We start from the raw sequence: 20,858 nt of genomic DNA, 5'->3' as shown, positions 1-20,858 counted from the left end.
GGCATACCTCATCGATAAGCTTCACACTTTAAGATTATTATTTGAATAAAATTGCATTCAAATGACAATTCTATACATTTTATTATAACTTTCAAATACAAAAACATATCCAACTTATCTCTATTAATCCAAAAATTATGTTATATTAAAAAAATATAATTTTTGGATCACTGTTAACCATTACCGAGGAGTACCAAAATGAACACACTTCACCGTAATAACTTCAACTATAATTTCCAACAAAAAAAAAAAAACATTTTTTAATGATAATAAAAATTTTTTTATATAATTAAGTGATTCAGTATCACCTATTCGATTAATTATAATGATGAACTGAATAATAGTAACTGGTTAAATAGTCAGGTTTAATGTATGATTAGAGTAAAGTTTGGTTTTACTTACTGATATAAATATTCTACTTCTATAGTACAAGATGATTCTTTTATTGAACACCACTCATTGTTTTAAAAAAATTAATCAGATTTTAGAATAATGAGTGTTATTTGATAAAAGAATCACCTGTATAATATGGTATTTTATTATAAATATTATTACCATTTGCCGTATAGGTACGACCAAGATTTTTTTGTTTTGGAAATCATAGTTCATATTAACATGATAAAAAGTAAAATCGCCTTTAAGAGTTAAAACTGCAGTTTTTTGGTATAATTATGACTACTGAAAGTAATAAAAACACATATAACTCGTTATATGTAACGTACATATAACTCTTTATTAGGTCACAGAATAAATCAAAAATGTTATGCATATTAACATATATTTAAAAGCTCAGCACAATTGCTGATAATTAGGTGGGGTACTATGACCTAATTTGTGAGGTTCAAGTGTTCTTAAAAACTTTTATAGTTCTTACAATTATTATATGAAGTATAGATACGTGCTTTGTACCTATTACGTACTCATTACTAAACTAAAGGTATACGATTGGATTTAAAACACATAAATTTACATGAATCGATTAAATGTGTTTATGTCTTATGACATAAACTAGACAAATTATTTAGCCTTATATCAAAATAATAATTAGCTATTATAAATATCTAATTATTTTAAATTTGTAAGTCATTTAAAAACCACTTCAAAAGTCTAACAATTTAATTAATATGACGCAAAATAAAATAATAATTGAATTTACAGGCTAATGGATTAGTAATTAAAGTTGTAAGTTCTTTCCTTACAAATAGAGTATTAACTTCTACAAAGATGGGAGAGTGGGAGTAGGAAATTTCAGACTTCTGTCAACGATATCATATAATTCTTACCTCCGCAGAAGAATTGTCATTACCGTGACTTAAATCTCACACAAATCCATTAATCATTCATAATCTTTTAATATCATTGCCCGTTCAAATGACCTTCCTAGAAAAAAAAATAGGTACATAGATATCTCCTAGGTAATTGATTAAAAATAAAATAAATTAATCTATCTTATCCACACTTTTTATAGAAACACTACAATTCTACAAATATCGCATGAAGAAATCGAGGAATTATTCCAAATTCAATGTTTTATTAATTTTCGGATTGGGCTAACAATTTCAATTAAGTTATCAAAAATTCCTTTAATAGTATGAATAGTAAAGACAAAATTTCAAATTAATTATTTTTTTTAGTAGGTTCATAGTTCAAATACTCAAGCATAATGGACTATAGCGTGTTCTCGATGTAACATTATAGGATAAAATAGATTGGACTAAAACAGCATAGAACATTATTTGGGCTAAATCTTATTTAGACTTAATAAATTTTAACAGAATACTACTAACCCCAATTAAATATATGCATGATTATATTGATCAAGAGTTGTTAATTTTATCACTCTTTTCTGTTTCATATATATAAAACTAAGTATAATATACTTATTATTAATTATTTTTACGAAAGTTAACACATCATTTGCGGGATAAAATTTTTCCTAGGACTTAAAAAAGTTGTTGTGATCTTACATTTCAGAACTTTGGTGCAAACAAACGTTTACAATTGATATTCTGGAAGTGATTAGAAAAAACTATATATATAATATATTGGTTATACAATTAAAAGTTTTTGAAACAGTTTTTTAGACACAAAATGAGCTTAAAAAATTTGTATTACCATCCTCCCTATTTATTAATAGAAAAGTAAAAACAAATGATATTTAGGTACAAATGAACAGTAAAATTACAAAAAAAATATATGCTTCATCATAAAGTTATGATTGTTTAAATAAAAATATATATACATCAATACATCACAAGGATAAAAAATTATTCAATTTTTATAATGTTTAATAACAAAAAAAAAAAACACATAACAAATATCATAAAAAAATTTAACTTAACTATAAATTAAAACAAGCACATGAATGCAAATCACTCAAAACCATTTTTAAAATATCGAAATAATTACTTTCTTGTATAATATATTATAAATAGTATGTACATCTTGGACCCTGGGCGTGTTTATTTTTACAGTGATTGTCAGATCAAAACCCAATGATCAAACGAATAATGATTCATCGTTCATTTTTATGATATATAAATATATATATATATATATATATATTTGTTTATTAATGGCTATTGCAATTCAGTTCAGGTCAACTGAATTTTTTTTTCAATTTGATGTTCATCGCGTTATTAATATACGATGTTGACATGTTATTATTGTACAACGGTTTATCACAATAACGTATTTATTTTAGTTCATACGTATAATTTTATCCACTCAGGGTCCGAAATAAGCTCTTAATCCAGGCTTGGTCCCTTGAAACTCCCAAGCTCTGAGATAAAAGGTAATATTTTCTTTAAAGGCAAAACCAAACCATATATTATTTATATTAAGTATTTTAAAAATATAAACAATTTTCAAGCCCTTTTCTTCGGCTCTGTACCTTAATTTTGAAATCAACGTAACAATTAAAATTATATTTTTAAAATATTTAATTTACTTTTTAATCAAATATGTACAAACAAAGTATTATGCATTACTTATTTTATACCATATTAGGCTAATGTTTCTAATTTTAGTATGCTAGTTTTAAAAAAATTGAATAGAAATCATAAAAAAAATAATTTTCAAACAAGAAAAACAAAATATTTTAAAACGTATTTTTTTAAAACATTGTACGTTAATATAATTTTTTCATAAATATATAAGTATTTATGTTATGTCTTATAGTTATAAAATTTTCAACACCAATAATTGTTTATTTAAAATTCATTGTTATTGTATATTATCTATATGCAATATTGAAAAAAAATTGAAAAATCAAAAGCAATTACTCAGAAAATGGATAGTATAGGTATCTAACTCCAATAACATTTGTTAACTTGAAATAATTTCAAAAACGTTATTGACAATAATCAAGTTTTAATAATATTTTAATAGCCTACAGAATATAATTGATCTGCTATAGAACATTCTAATTATTGAACTGCATTATAATTTAAAGTATATCCTTAAACAATCACTCCAAGGATCGTATTCAGTTTGGTAATTAATGAGTGCTTTAAATTTTTTCCGCAATAGAATATAATATAATAAAATAAAAAATTACCATTCAACATCTTTTTTTGGATTTTTATAAATAATATTTTATCGTTTATAAATGTAATTATAACGCAATCACAGTTACATAATAACACATCCACTTCATCTGTGTGTGGCCAAATTGAATTATAAAATATCTAGCTTTGCTTTTAATATTAATATAGTCTTTAAATCACGAATACCATTAATATTTAAAAAAAGTCTTGTATGCCATAGAGCGGATGCTATTTATTAATATGATGAGGGACCTATAAGATAATTGAATACTCAAATACTTGTTATAGATATCTACAATCTACCTATAAATAAATACGTATGCACACGCCTGTCGCAAATCATGCGTACGAAATATCCTATATAAAATGACTAAATCGTACTCTTTAAAAACACGCTGTAGTGCCTCGATCCCTTCAAATTATATTATAAACTTGTACTCAATCGATCGACAGGCATAAGTGGTAATTGTATTAGAAACATGTAATTAATGTGAAGCTGTTGCGCTGAATTTCGTAAAAAATCTTGTGATTTAGTAACCCTTACATATTGGCTGTGTTACATTGAAAATATTCCAAAAGTGCTTATATTTTTGTTAATTCATTGATACGCATAAATTAAATTACGATTAGAAATAACTGTAAAAATAATCTATTATATTAAATTATATTTTAAGAGATAAGTAGAATAAGTATGTCCATGGTTTTGCACGTATGAAGTTAGCACTTCACTTCATTATACCCACCTATTTGATCAATTTTTTTTATTTGATTTGAGTAGTAAGGCCTCATTGAAAAGTCAAACAGAGTGTGGTTACAAATTTAAAAAAATTGATTCCAACTTACAAATAGTTACGCATTAATTATGATAAACTATATGTACCTATCGTTTTGTGCTGTTTTTGAGCCACGAAGAAATCGATTAAAAATCTTCTGTGATAGAATTACAAATACCTATTAAAAATTTAAACGGATATAATTAATTTTGCAGTGTCCGTAAGTAATATGACGTATATCTTCAGTGGTCTGATTAAAAAAACCAATGTATCATCGAAATCAATACAATCAGAATTTATGCAGAGATAAGAAAATCAAGACTTTTTGAAATAAATTAAATTATGAATTGTAAAAATTAAAAAAAAAATAATGCATTACTAACACAATAACATGTCTCTACTCGTTTTAATATTTATTTTATTTTATTGTTAATACTTATCATTAAGAGAGCTGGAACTAGCAAATTATTGACAAAAATTTAACCAAAAACACACATTCGTTAAGTAGGTATAATATTATGTTATATTATTTACCATATCATAGTATGATGCAACATCATGTTCTATGGGCAATAGGAAAAAACCCTTTGAATAAATGACTGAAAATAAAAACAACATTATAGATAACAGCAAAATGTTAGTATGTGAAATATTTGTTTGAAATCGGAACGTGCGTTCCATTTTATAGTGTAGCTACGATGCTACATAGAACTCACGTATTGTAAGCTCCAAATACCATATTATAGACTCGTATAATATGTGACGGTTTTTTTTCTTCCCGTAACTAATCCCAAGGGTGTTTGTTGAAGATGGATCGTGGATGAACACAATAGGAATTTTATATATATAATATTAGCTTTTGATTCCGGCGACGATATGTACGTAGGCTATGATGCTGCACGGAATCTAAACAAAATAGCGTGATACATGTCGGGTCGTACATAGTATTTTGACAATACAAATAGTTATTGTGTGTTATATACCTATTAGCATTTCTATTTTGTTTCTCTCAAAACGGGTTGCTGCAATGAACGGGACAGTATTATTATATGATTTTCCGTGATTCTTTATTGATTACGCTGACGTTTTCGACGTTATTTTATACTAATATAAGTTATATAGCAACAATACTCATTCGTATGTGTGATGTTATTTTCGTTATATATTAATAATTATACCTTACGCTCTCCCCATTCTCAGTGAACGTATTCGTGTAAACTGTCCTATAGTCTTGAATTATATTTGTAAATTATTATAAAATTATTGAAATTTTTTATAGATTTTTGTTTAAGTATTATGATGAGCTTTTTTCGCGTATTGAAATGCGTATATCATTATAATTTCGTTTCGATTTCTGTTTGCCGGGTATTACGATAAATTTTCAAGTCAACTGATGATATCGAAAATTGCTGCTAAGGACAAGACAACCCAGAAATCGGTGACCAAATGTTTTGATTTTTTTTTAAATATGAATTAATTAGAGCTATAGTTTTAATTTATACTGCAGGTATAAATCATATTATTTTAATGGTTCCCAAAGAAGTAGGTATATACATTATTTTTAACTTTATTTAATTAAAATATAACACACTCACTATTATACACTGTATTATATTATTAAATTTGATTTAAAAATAATAACTAGAAAGCACAGATTTATACTCCTTTAAATATTTATTCTGGTTCATTAAATTATAATATTTACTGAATAAGACGTAAGTAAAAAATATATTTCATAATACTATGAATTTAAATATATTTTAAATATATATTTTTTTTAATGCATAATATACTTCAAAAAATGTCATCTTATTTATTTTCATTTCTAGGGTTTAACTGTTGCTGTTTTTTCATCAAAACACATATTTTTTGTAGTTTTTCAAGAAATCATGAAAAAAAATAACCAAAATTAATTTCCCTTATAGATATTGTACCGTAAATTGCTGGATTTTCAAACACTATAAAAACTAGTTAATTATAAGATAACAAAGATTTAAATAATATGCAAAATGTATGCATTAAAAATATAAACTATACACTAAAGAAATATATTATTTATAATGATAAAATTAAACTATATTAAAGACACTAATTCAAAAAAATATATTTATTTATTAAAATTTTAAAAAAATAGAATTTCGAAATAATTGTTGAGGTATTTTTAAAAATAGTTAAACATCAGAGTTAATCTCCTAGTCGGATCAAAAATTGAAATAATTTTTAATGAATTATTCGATTTGGAACATTTCTTCCTTTCTCACCTATCGAATATAGCATACAATGAGTATATTGTGTATCAAAAAAATAAAAGGTCAATGTAATATACTACAGTATCAACCAGAGATTGCTAATCTTTTTGTGCTCACGTTTCAAATAAAAAATGTTGATTGAATTTTATTTTCCTTGCTTGATGACTAATATGATGAACTCTTTTTTCTAATCAAACCTAAATATTCTTTCAAATGACCTTTTTTGGATGATTACGCTTGTCACTCCGTGAATGCATGTCATTTCTGGCATAAACAATAGGACCGTGTTATCTCTTAAAAGTTTATGATGGATACATAATATATAAATTATTTGTTATTTCAATATAAATATGGTATTATACTAGTATTTTCTACGATACAATAAGAATATTGTATATGTTAAAAACGCAATTTCGTATTTAATATAGTGGTTTTTATTTTAAACAATTTTAACTTTTAAGTTTGAAGGTTCAAACAAATTATTTATGCAAATTGAAACATTACTATACAGCCAACTCAACTCGGAAACTTTACAATGTGCAATTCATCGTAAAAATAAAACTAAAATATATACCTTCAACATTATTTTATGCACAAACTTATGTTCAAATCATACTAACGAGCTTTGATTTTTACAATCTTTTCTTGCAACAGTTACACAATAATACCTAACGAATATAATGATATACACATGTTTTCAAAGTATCAAAACGGTAATTTAATTTAATAAAAAAAATGTACAAAAAAAAGTTCAAATAAAAGAGTTTTATATTAATGTCATTATAATAATATATCTCATTCTAAGTTAAAAAATGTATAACAAAATAAAAAAATCCGTGGTTGATTTAAAAAAATTTTAAATAATACTATGGTAATTTTTTTTTTTTTTTGATCTTATTTTAAGTGCTGTGGATTCATCACAAAGAACACAGGTGACCACTGGTCACTCATCCAAGATCTAACGACGCCGGCCAATGCTTGACCTCAGAATTCATTAATGACCGAGGTCAACCACCATGCCACACTACCTATGATAATTTTATTATAAAATTTTATGGATTCCAAGTATAGGCATAGGACGGTAAAATTTTCTGGGAGGCTGTAGCCTATGGGTAGACATGTACCAACTTGTGGAGAGCTTCGTCTGCATTTTGGGGCGGGCTATTTTTTAATCTTGGGACTAAGCCCCTCTCCCCCTCTCCCCCTTAACTACGCCTATGATTCCAAGTGCAAAGTTATAGTAAAATGTTAATAACAAAAATGAGAAAATCGAATTCAAATTAGATAATAACTTTTATAATAATATAGTTAATTATTTGTCAAATTTCAGCTTATCAAAAAACAAAAATAACATATTATATTTGTCATTTACTTTTACTACACGAAGATGGTTATTACCAACCGGTGTATGACCTTAAAAATATTTATTTTTTTAGTACAAATCATTGTTTATGAAAATTTCATAATTTAACAGTTAAATTTGTTTTTAAGTGAACAAATTAATTAATTATTCGGTATAGGTAATAAACATAATAAAAATATAAACAGCGATTTATTCACTTGTTTTTTTTTTTTTTTGTCTATACGAGCGTGTTGCCACTTTCTGTGGACTTCGATATAAATTAGGCATGTTGTGTTTTAACCCTCATCAAATCTGAATTAAGAAGGGGAACTATGACCTATGAGCTTGCAATGTTGAGGAACCTACTTGATATTCAGTGCTTAAATATTTATTTTTATTTTATTAGGTTAAGTAGTCGTTTGAAAACAAAGCAGTTTATCTTTTCAAATTATTATTATAGGTATACACTGCAGAGTGAATACTATACGTATATATCAACATAATATAATACAATAAATACTTGACTACAATAACTTTAACGTTTTATTTAATTTATATAATCAAATTAATAATTTGTTTTATTTTATTTCTTTAACCTTAAAGACCAAAAGTAAACAAAGAGTTATTTATCATGTTATTCATTGCATAGACATATCTATTTAACTGAAACCCATTTTTAATCACCAAATGTATAGCCGTATAAGTACTGGTAATTTAACAGCGATCATTAATTTGTAGTTAAATATTATTTAAATTTTAATTAAAAATACAAATTATTTGGAGAAGATCTATTATTTTTTTTTTTTTTAGTACATTGTATTTTACTATAGTGTGTAGGTATTTCTTTAAATCAGCACATTTGAGTTAGGTTCTTGAGTCTGAAACTCCCAACTACTATAATGATAACAGATAGTTCTTGATTATTTTAGATACTACACTAATTATTGATTATCGGATTTCGAATAATTTTAGATACTTCACTAGTTTGGTTGTAAAGATTTTTCAATAAGTACGACTACAGTGACTACACGGTATCATATCATAACCTAACCCTAACGTGGTAATTCGGATACGCGTAAAATGAGTTTAGTCAGTTAAACGCAAAATAATTAAACGTATATAAATTTTTATGCATGTAAATTTAACGTAACTAAATGTTGGTTCATTTTCTAAAATTTATAGGTGTTATAAGGTTGTATGTAATTAATTATTTTGCATCAAAATAATCGAACCAATTCGACTATTATTGTTACGCATGTCAACTGTCTCTCTGTAATAAACTCATATTAAGCATCGAAAATCTTGAACACAAATAGTAGATCATATAAAATGTACTATCAAAAAAAAAAAAACCAGAACCCTATTAGGGAAATATTATTTGTAACTTGTAAAACATTTTATTGCGAGACCAAATTCAGATCCAGCTCTTTAAATGCATTTGATTTAAGTGCAACTAATAACAGGTCTTAGGTATGGCCACAAATTCGTGATGATATATTTATCATTGTTATTTTATGTTAAATTTCAAACATGTTATTGTGATCGAATACTGTATGTCTGTATAATAATAAAAAAGCATAGATGACCAAGTACATTAACAGGAGCCAGAATTGTCCCATTTAAAAACGTGTTAGTTTGTGTTAATTTATTTCTCAGCTCTTCAAAGCCAATGACAGAATAACAAAAGTCGTATAAGATATCAATCGATTGAGAATATTGTGCAGATGGGCGATAGCCGATAACAATAAAATAACTCGCTAGCATATTGATTAAATAGTTTAAAATTTGCAACCAAAAATATTCAATAGGTACTTTTTATGTCCAATTTTTTATATACTATAAAAATATATCGTAAAATATATTTCTCCTCCCCTATCTGTTACTTATCTATCCCCTTACTCACGTTGTTAAGACAGTGAAAACACACTATTTTGTAACTTGTTCTCAAACCTGTAACTCACGAGAGTTATGTCTCTATTACTACTATCGTTGTTATTATAATATAAAAATGACTAATTTGAAACTAGATATATAATACTATTTTGTAATATAACAAATACCTTTAACAAAGATTATTTGTAAAGTTTAACACGTTATCAATATAATATTGTTTACTTGATACCTAATATAATAAAAATTAACTTTACAAATAATCGTATTTGTATTGTTACAAGTATTTATAATATAATAAAATAATATTTTACTAAGTCATATTATAATTCATCGCGTTTTTGAAAGGTTTAGTCATTATTAAATTTAATATCAGTGTATCTCAACTCTATGGCTATTTTTAAACTCAGAGCTTCTTCCTACACGAAGTTGTAACAAAGTATTTTTAGTTAAATATATGTTTATCGATGTATATTCTATATTCAATGACGTATTCAGGGACAGGGTCACTGCAAAGTGTACGTTCCTCAAAATGTTTTCTTTTTTTGGCCGTAATGTGATGTAGTGTCCAGAAATGTCTTATAAGTTATATTATTAATATATTAAATGTATATAATTAAAAAAAAAATATGATAAATAAATTATTCGTAATTTTTATTTATAAATACTAACCAAATAGTTATGATGAAGTATAAAATATGATGTTAAAATAAATACTCGAATTTCGATTTCATCATTATTTTCAATATTTATTTATAAATACAAAAAATCCTCTATACACTTTAAGTACCTAATTACAGTACTAAATACATACAAATAATGAATATAACCAAAATTGATTTTTAAAATATTGTGTTATAATTTAAAATATTGTGACTTGGAGACTTATATTTATTTTTATTTGTTATACATTTGGTATGTATACCCACGTCGTACAAATACTACGTAATTTAAATATATTTTATGGGTTACATATGCGTTTGTTAGGTACTTAGATATTTTTATTATTTCAATTTTCATTATTTAAAGTTATTCATCTGGTTATCTATTCACAATAATACTATTTCCATTTAATCCATTTTCATTCCTGATAACGACAATTATAATTGAATAGATACCACTTACTATTTACCTGAAACAGTGTAAAAGTATAATCTAATTAATGACTGCAGTAATTATAGACTATATACTTGTATATAGCTTCTAAAGTAGGCATATTATAATAATACAATATCATTTACAATTTAAATTAAATTATTTTCAGTTTATGCGTAAATTTAATGACTAACAAATACTTAAAAATAAAATATATAGTAATAACTATACCATACATGCATGATGCATATAGCATATTATACATTATTCAGATAATTCATTGGTTAGGTATAAACTTTTAAAATACAAAAACATACGTAAAAAATTACTAAAAAAATTAAGCATAACAAACTTAGTATTAATTTGTCCAATAATAAAATAAGAGAAGCTAGAATCAAATTTAATATATATTGTGAGTTGTGATGTCATAATATAATTCCGGACTCCTGTCGCTTCATACACCAAAACTTGGTAACTTTGAAAAAACAAATTTTGGATGTATGTTTGTATATTAATGTATTTTAATCGTTATATCATTAATGTTTTGTTATTATTTTTATATATATATCCTATAGTTGTGATGGCTGAAACTTGGTTAAAAAAATAATATAAACCATTTATTTGAACACAGTAATAATAATAATAATTTGTATGTCAGCTCCGCTGTTCTAAGTCGTCATAGTTGCGAATAAAACACATATATCATATTATATGCCATTGCACTAATTTTTTTAAAATAATTTATTATTTAGCATAATATTATTTTTATATTAGTATTACGGTAGGTCGAAAAAAATTATTTCGAAAAACAAATCGCATGTCATAAAATATGATATAATATAATTTTATTTATTAAATTTTAAGTCAATACCGACGTTCCATAGATCGGTGTAGTTTAATCGTTAAACTTGAATGGAATAATTTCATAATATAAATAGCTTATTTAAATATTTTGAAAATTGTAACATGTTTAAAAAATCCTAGTTATAGTAATCAGCAAAAAATTCTAATCCCTACGAATAATATTTTTTTAATTGCGGCAAAACAACTAACAGTCGTTATTTTTCATTTAAATATCCAATTTCATAAAAGTTTGAGCTTTAAGTGTGTATACGTGAACTTTTACTTTTGACCACCTAAAAAACCAACTTGATCCAATTTATTGATAGAAATCATGCTAAAAATAGAAAATGATAATATTTTTACTGCTCCGTGAGACACAAATAAAATAAAATAAAATAAAATGATAAAAATAAACACTTTGTAAAATCAATATTGATAAATACCACTCCGATTAGAATTTAAAATCTTTAAATTTTCCCTTAGTAGATTTTCAATCAGCGAATACCGATTGCCACGCGTTGAATTTTATTATTATTATTATATTACATACACAAATGAAAACAATAATTTATCAAGTATAAGACCCCTATCGTGTTTTAACTAAGAAAATACGTAGTAATAATTGTATGCGCTCACACCACAGCGCTAAGTGTGCTAACTAGGATATAATATAATGACCTAATAATTCCAAGAACGTAAAAAAAAATATGATTCCATGTCTTCATAACAACAACTAAATTGAAAAATAAGATGACGTTAATATTAATTTTTATACTTTAGTCACGTGAAAAAAAAATACTATTTTAGTTTACAGGTTTGAGGTCTGTATTTATATTAGATATTAAAATAAGCAGACATTTTTGAATCGTTCGTTTTTGATACTCTTCTGAAAGTATGTTCACGAATCCTATTTAGGCTTGTATAAGTGTTGGTACAACGTTACAACAGTATGTTATTAGTTCTAATAATGATCAAGTGCATCGCGTTAAAAATACTAATTAGGGTTCATTCATTAATTCTTGCGCTAGTAAACGGTATAAGTATAATGATTTTACCACTCGTCGGAACTTTTTGTTTTTAATTATACTAAATAATACATTACAACTCTCGTCACTCAGCACCCGTAATTCACGTAAAACTACTTCAAGTGTTTTTTCCGTGTGTAATGCGATGGTATGGCATGATAAAAATAACAAAACAAAAGAAAACATAAACGATTTCAATAACATACAACTCTACATAATAATAATTACTTCCATAAATATTAAACAAAAAATTTCAACAACAATAATAATTATGAAATGTAGATTATAATTTTTCTCTTTTTATCATCGTATGCAGGTATATATTAATAATTTATATTAATATGTAAGTGATATATTAATAATTTAATATATATATCACTTACATATACATATTATTACTCCATAACAATATTATATCACTAGGCATACATAAATATATAATATATCTATATGTAATACACATATACTCATATTCAGTCTCGTATACCACCGTCCATGCAGTAAAATTATCGATCTCATCTCATCCTCGTAGAGTATATATTATAGCCGTTGTCAGCTCGAGGTCTTTCACGCAAGCCCCTTTTTTCTATTAAAAAAGCTATAGTTATGCCGCAATATAAATTATATTGTTAACGTATAACCTATAATGGTGTGCAAATATTATAAAAAAATAAGCTACAGATATTTATTCATATATACGTACACATGAATGTTATGGTACCTATATCTGAAATTAATTAACTCAAAAACTTCTGGAAACGTAGATTAAATTTTTGTCACACACGAGTACACGACTTAACTATTTTTAGATATCCTCAACAAACATTAAGTACTGGAAATTATTTTAAATATTATAAAAAAAAAAAAAATCAAACTTTCGATGATCAACCAAAAATATATGATGACTATCAACCATTAGACCTGATAAAGCCTTTGAAGAGCGAGACTCAAGTCCGGAAACCGACCAGATCAAAATCTTTACTCCAAGAGCTGTTGAAACGCCAGGCGAGAAAATTGTACAAAAACTGATACAACCCCAAAGAGTAAACCACACGACGTGTAGCTGAACGCTTACGAGATAGAGTCGATAAAAAATAAAAATCAATCTCAAGAAAGCGCCGTTAAATTATGATTACAGAATTCATCACGATATTGTCGTTGATTTATGCTTCTTTCATTGTGACGCTTTTAAATTTCAAAAATAATAAAAATATAAAATTAATTTACCCCAAGTACCAGAGCTGGAACTAATTGGGAGATTCTAAACCCTTTTTACAGCATACTCGAAAATATTTCTCATGCTTTCACACGGCATTGTTTAGAATGACAAATATTGTGAGACATGACAATTTCATACCCATATTTAAATTTAAAGAACAAATGTTTCATCAAACATTTTTATTCTTTAAAATAATTATTTATAGCCGACACAGATGAAACAACAAAACAAAATTAAAATAGAAGATATTTTAAATAGGTACCTATATAATTACTCATATTAATTCGAAGACATTAAATATTCTATCGTTAAAACTATTTTACCACAAAAAACAACCTCAATGCTCATTCTAGCACAGTGATAGTTTTATTCTTCTATTGACAGGAGCAATGCCGGACGGGATAGCTAATATATTGTATATTATATACCCTCATTGGGTTACTTTAAGCGAAGCGAGGAATTTTAAAATTATATTCGTACAAAAATTAATTTAAAAACTATGTAGATAGACTGATTGCGATCTTTTCAAGCCAAATTCATTCGATCATTAACCGCTCGGCATCACGTTTGGCTAAAATTTAATAATTTATTATATACCCTTGATTTTAATCTGTATAATTTATATACTGCTATTACCTTTTAGGGATAGAGAAGAGGGTGTGGGAGAAAAAACCCGTCAACTGGACTAGTAACTACAGAATTCAAACGAGTATTTTCCCACTGCACATTATACATAATATAATAGTATTATAATACCGTGTTATCCGATTTATGGGTCCGTTTGAAACGTTTCGGTAAAAACCGCTTAAATAGTTTTTCCAAAGGTCAACTCTAATTGGACCATTCTGGTCAACGTTTCGTTTAAGCCAAAAATTAGCCCCGTCGTCCCACTTCGGGTATCTCTAATCTTTCGAAATAGGCGGTAACACGCCTTATTCTAGACGGCAGTTGAACCCTTCAAATTGTAGGGCAGTAAAGTATAGATATAAGAAATATCAAAAGCACAGTATTGACTACGCCAAGGCAGTTATAGAACAAAATAATCGTGGTATTATATTATATACCTATATATATATATATTTATGCCATACTATTACGTTCTTTTCAATTATCGTAACTTTCTTGTATATAGGTACTTCCATCCTGTATTATGCCACATGTGTCATCAGAAAAATAAATATTTGTTGACCACGGGAATCAATTCTACTACCCCTCTTTGCACTTCACTATTACACACACACAAAGGAATGGCAGATGTTCCGCCGTACTTTGTAGAACGATAGGGAAAAATCTTTAGGATAGAAACCGAGCAGTATATATGTAATATAAATATTATTGTTTGCGTTCAGATTACATATTGATCGCATATTATAATACATTATACACAGAGAGTATTATATAACTACCTCGAGTATACACTTATCACTTTCAAAATACGTACGGTCGATGTATTATCATATTTGTGTAATAAAATTCATATCGATCATTCACATTTATACATAATATTATAATAGTTACGCGCGTATAAATATATAATACCACCTACCCTTCTGGCGTGACGCAATATTATTTATTCTGTATTATTATGTTATATTGGTTCATAATTTATTATATATATTTTTATGCGCTTCAAAGGCGACGTCATTATAATATATGACTAATTCGATCAAAATATTAACAATAACACTTGTCATAATTGCGTACCTATGTTTCGCATCAACTCTTTATTCTTTAATAATGCCCGCCGTATATGTACGTATATTATATTATTATATACTTCACTCGTCGTTCCATGTGATGTACAACTATATTATAATATTATTAATAAAAATAAAAATAGAATTTAACAGCCGCGGCGCTAACATAACCTACACATCAAAAATTAATTTCATAATATATGCGACCAGGACGAGTGGATTTCTCAAGTTCAACGCGTTTAAATTGAAAAAACTTTATTAAAACCATCGATGATAATTTCAAGTCTTAAGAATCGACAGAGATAGCTGCAGATGATATGGTCAGACAGTTTTAAGCGTTTATAACCGTTCATAATGGGTTGGTCATCTTAACGACGATCAAATTAGACTATATAATATTATGATTTCGATTTATAAGGGCGTAAATCGCAGTTCTACAACATATTATGAGTATACCATCTATGTGCTATGTGTCTCGTAGCTGATTCATTCGAACGTGTTGGTTTCGTCAATTCCGTCAAAAAATACGTACACAAATAATTAAAAACTTTAATATGATGTTATATACAGTCGCTCAGAACTTCTATTTATATACGCGATTGTCAAGTATACACTATACCGTGTAAAACGCATTCGGGGGAAATAGTTATTGTTTCAAAAATATTTCCCGCCCTGTAAACTTTCGTTATAAATTACCGAGTCGTTTCATTGAGTTTATTAATGAGATAACCCAGACGTCTAGTTTTACCTATTATGCATGGTTTATGGTGATTCGATATTAATGACTTGGCAAGCTTAACTGCGATATCTGCATAATGAATTTATCGCATTTATATATAACTATGATAATTTTAATACATAATGTATTATATAGTCCACGCGTTTTAATACTCGTTTCTATAACGACAATTTAAACATTATATAATTATCACAACGTCTCAAAATTATCGTCGTTGGAATAACTTATACCTACCCATTACGATGTTTACTTACTACTTATCCGTATGTAGGTAGGTATTCGATTTATATACCATATAGATCTACGGATCCACCTTGGTGAACGCGTTGCATTTCCGCGGTGGTTGGAATTATAATATCGATTTGTTAAGTACCTACGTCATCGTATACGGTTTACATCCTGAAAAACCTATTTAATAATACAATCATATAGACCACAAATACCAGACAAAAATTGCGAGACCATACTTGTTCGTTGGGCGCGGTCTTGCAGGGTAAATGTTTACACCTCGAAGATACCGTTCACTATTCGTTGTGCACTTATATACTATAATATAATATATACATAGGTATATTGTGCGGTTTACAATAGAATCAAACCCTTTATTAGTATTATTATTATTATTATTCGGCATTCTGATTGACGAAATGACTCCTGCAATGATATAAAATTATTGGGGTAAATAAAAGATAACCATCCAGGAATCAAAGAAATCAAATAATTGTAATACTCATATATATCCACTTACTTACGTCAGTTATAGCTGATAAAAGAGAAAATATTTTTAATTAAATTGGTATGATGAGTTGAAAATACCAATAAATTGTAATCCTACACCGCCATACATTATTATTTCCGTACAAGCAAATTATTAAAAATCAAACTCGCAAAAGCCCGTAAAACTTCCCAGGACTGTTCACGTACAACTGCACAAATATACCGTTATATATGCTACACGACATATATATATATATTTATTTATTTATTTATTCACAATATAATACCACTGGTTTAAAACCATAGATGATTGTAACTGTAAGTATTAGAAAGGATATGGCCTTACATTCTACCTATGTATATTTAATCTTCGACACCGGATTTATGGCGTTTTTTCAAGGATAAGACAAAAAATGCAAAGCCTTGGATTGTACACATATGTATACATAACGGCTTACATACAGGTAGTGAGAGTATATGATTTATGTAATATAAAGCAGCTAGGGTTGATTTTGAAATATGTTTAATTATGTTTATTTTCTAAACACCATTAATATGAAACAGTCGTAGAATTCTTACGTTTTTCCGTCGTATACCTACGCGATGCTCGCTGCCGCTGCGGAAAGCGAAAACATGTAAACAGTGAATATAAATTACACCTGCCAAATGAGTGATGTAATTATTATTGTGAATTCCAGCCATTAAATGCTTGAGGTGGAAATACATTCTATCGTTTACTTAAGTAATAATAATTCGCACCCGTGATACGGCACGTAACACATTAAACAATTAATGAATAATGTATTGAGTAAGCATTATCTGTACTGCAAGGAAGTGATTGTAGCTATATCCACTTCAAACCGGCGTTTGTTTTGGCAACAGTAATAATAGTATCGCTATATAATATTATGGCACACGTTCCAATCAATCTGCATAAAGCGTAAAGCTGTAGGTACGTCGTTCGTAGCGTCGCGTGGCTTTTATTGCGCGTATACTGATTAACCGTGACAATCGTGTAAAATAATCATTCACTGCAAAGCACGAAGTTCAAAAATAATGTCCTCAATTGGAGGGGGAGTCGAACTCAACTTTTGGACGACAATAGACACTATAGGTAATACAGACAACATGGCTGCTATGAACCCGCCGCCTTGCTTGTAATTATCAAAAACAATGCGCACAGAACCGTGATACGTTTTCCATGCCCCTCCGGCTCCCCCCCCCCATCCACATTTGCGTAATTATGGGGGTGAGATGTTGGGGATGGATCCTTTTTCCAGGTCTTTAAAAAAGGATATACCTACTTATTTACATATCATATAAGCAAAAAAAAAAAGATTATTCAATATGATGTCTAGATATATAACGTGACGTGGTTTTTGGACTTAATATGTTTATCCAATAAACTCAGACCCGGATTAAGGCATAAGCAATGTTGGCTGAAGCCTATACAATCACAGATTTAGGGGCACTGCATAATATCCTAATGTTATTTTTATTAAAATATCGGAAATTTGAAATAGTAAAAATCAATGCGTTTTGTCGTGCGGTCTTCTTTTAAATTTTAAATTATCAATAAATGCGTTCTATTCTTAAATTGTTATCTCTCATAAGACACAGGAAAAATAGATTTTATTAAAAATTTAAATTATGCGATCATTGATACTCTTAAATGTCAACATAGTTCGAGAAGACAAACTTATAAAAAATATCAGATATTTATAGATGTACCTATACCCAGTACCCAAATTGTATAAATTACCTATAAAATACTGTGTTTTTTTTTTTTTTTTTTTATTGATCAAAAAAACATTGACCGTAAGGCCATTATTATATATACATTAATTATAGTATTAACATTTTAATATTTTTAACAAAATATAGACTTTAAATTATATCATATAATTCAGATTTTTTTAGAAATAAAATTAGGTTTCTTACATCAAGTGGGTTTGGACCTAGAGCTTGCCAGATTTGTTCAGAGATATGAAATTGGTTGCGGAAATGCTGGTATTTTAAACCGAGTTCTGCGGTTGTAAAAAACACATGTAAAACGTTGGTAAAATATTTTATTGATGATGTTGAAAACTCAAGTTTACTTATACCTAGATGAGTATATTCTTTTTTCAAAATTAATATCCACGGATAAAAGTGTAAAATCTGTTCTCTCTACATATAAGTACATCAAGACCAAAAAATTAGAGTGTATGTTTCCAAATTTAGAAATAGTTATGCGTATGTATATCTCAGTACAACAGTCTCAAACTGTTTAGACAAGAGGGCTTTTTTTGTTTTTAAAAATGTAAAATCTTATTTGATGTCAACCAGGCTGAATGCATTAGCAATATTTAGCATTGAAGCAAGAATTGGTTGGAAAATTGGATTTTAATGATACTATTAACAAATTTACCCATAAAAAAAAAAGAAAAAGAAAAGTATAAATAAAGGTTCATTATTTTTTTATATAATACGATTAATTTTATTTTTTATATATCAAAAATAAATTTTGTTTGATTTTACTTAACTTGTTTGCACATATATACATGGATCATGGATATAATATGGCTAATAAACCCAAGTATCGAGTAGAGTAATGATAGATTATTAATTATTGAAAAATTAAAAAACATCTATAATATATTTTTTAAATAGGGGCACCAAATTTTTTACGGCCTTCGGGCACTGTAGTCCTTAATCCAAGCCTGAATAAACTGTATATCCCCCCCTCCCAGAAAAACAAAATCATAACTACACCTGCACTGCTCACCTCCGATTAACAACAAAATTTCATTCGTAATATTATTGTTGATATTATTTGCCGATAGAAACAAACAAAAAAATTGATCGAAATCTTCATGTTTTTCGCAGGGCGTCGGGAGGTGCGAAACACGCGATGATGCAGCGACCGGCGGCGAATGGTGGTGACTGTGGCGACAACAACGTCGCCGACTGCGATTGGCCGATTAGCGAAAACGTGTTGCGATCGCTGTCCGAAGACGTACGGCCAACGCCCGTGGCCGCCCAGGAGGACGGTGACGACGCGGTGGCCTCCGACGTCCGACTGTGTTTAACCGAACCGGTTGCGCCGGCGGCCGAGACGATGCGGCGGCTACGGCTGCGACCGCTACTCCTGCGCCGGCGGTGGCCAGAGAACGATGGCGTTACGGCCGCAGCGGCCGAGTCCAGACCACAAGTGCGTCTGATGTCCGTGCCGTCGGCGTACCCGGCGGACGGCGAGTACTACGCGCCCGAAGCGGCGTACCTGTCGCGAACGGTGGAAGAACTGTCGTCGGGACCGTGGACGGAACGAGAACCGCCGGTCAACCGGTACGTGTACACCGCCGGCACCGTGCACTACGACCGCGAGACGGGCGCGTGCCACCTCCACGGGTTCGCCGACCCGCGGGCCCGGATATCCGTCGATTGCGCGCTGCTGACGGCCGTCCTGCCCCGGCACCGGGCCACCGTCAAGATGTACTCCACGCTCCGGCCGCCGCCCGCCGACGACCCTGGCCCACCCGCTCTGGTGCCGCACCATTTCCAAGAGTTCTCGCGCACCGCCCTGTTCCGCTGACGTGCGCAATATTATCGTGACGACGCGGGAACCCGTGGTGTTGTGTTCCGGTCCGCGAACTTGCGTTTATACTATCACCACGTCGTGTTATATTCCTCATTAATATTATTTTTTTGCCATTGAAAATACTTACTACGAAATAATATA

General features: G+C 28.7%; 1 protein-coding gene across 1 annotated transcript in view; it reads left to right on the top strand.

The window, feature by feature from the left end:
• Window positions 1-20,858, top strand: part of LOC112601594 — a 92,809-nt gene extending 71,951 nt beyond the window's left edge. Inside the window, exon 2 of the mRNA XM_025349297.1 lies at window positions 20,006-20,858. Coding sequence (XP_025205082.1) covers window positions 20,031-20,711 — 681 coding nt within the window. The 5' untranslated portion in view covers window positions 20,006-20,030 and the 3' untranslated portion in view covers window positions 20,712-20,858. The remainder of the gene's footprint in view (window positions 1-20,005) is intronic.

Source organism: Melanaphis sacchari, unplaced genomic scaffold (assembly GCF_002803265.2).
Source record: "Melanaphis sacchari strain LSU unplaced genomic scaffold, SCAv2.0 Contig7_pilon_pilon, whole genome shotgun sequence".
In the NCBI taxonomy this organism is placed as follows: Eukaryota; Metazoa; Arthropoda; class Insecta; order Hemiptera; family Aphididae; genus Melanaphis; species Melanaphis sacchari.
The sequence above is the reverse complement of the archived record's forward strand: the minus strand, read 5'-3'. Positions and strand labels throughout refer to the sequence as shown.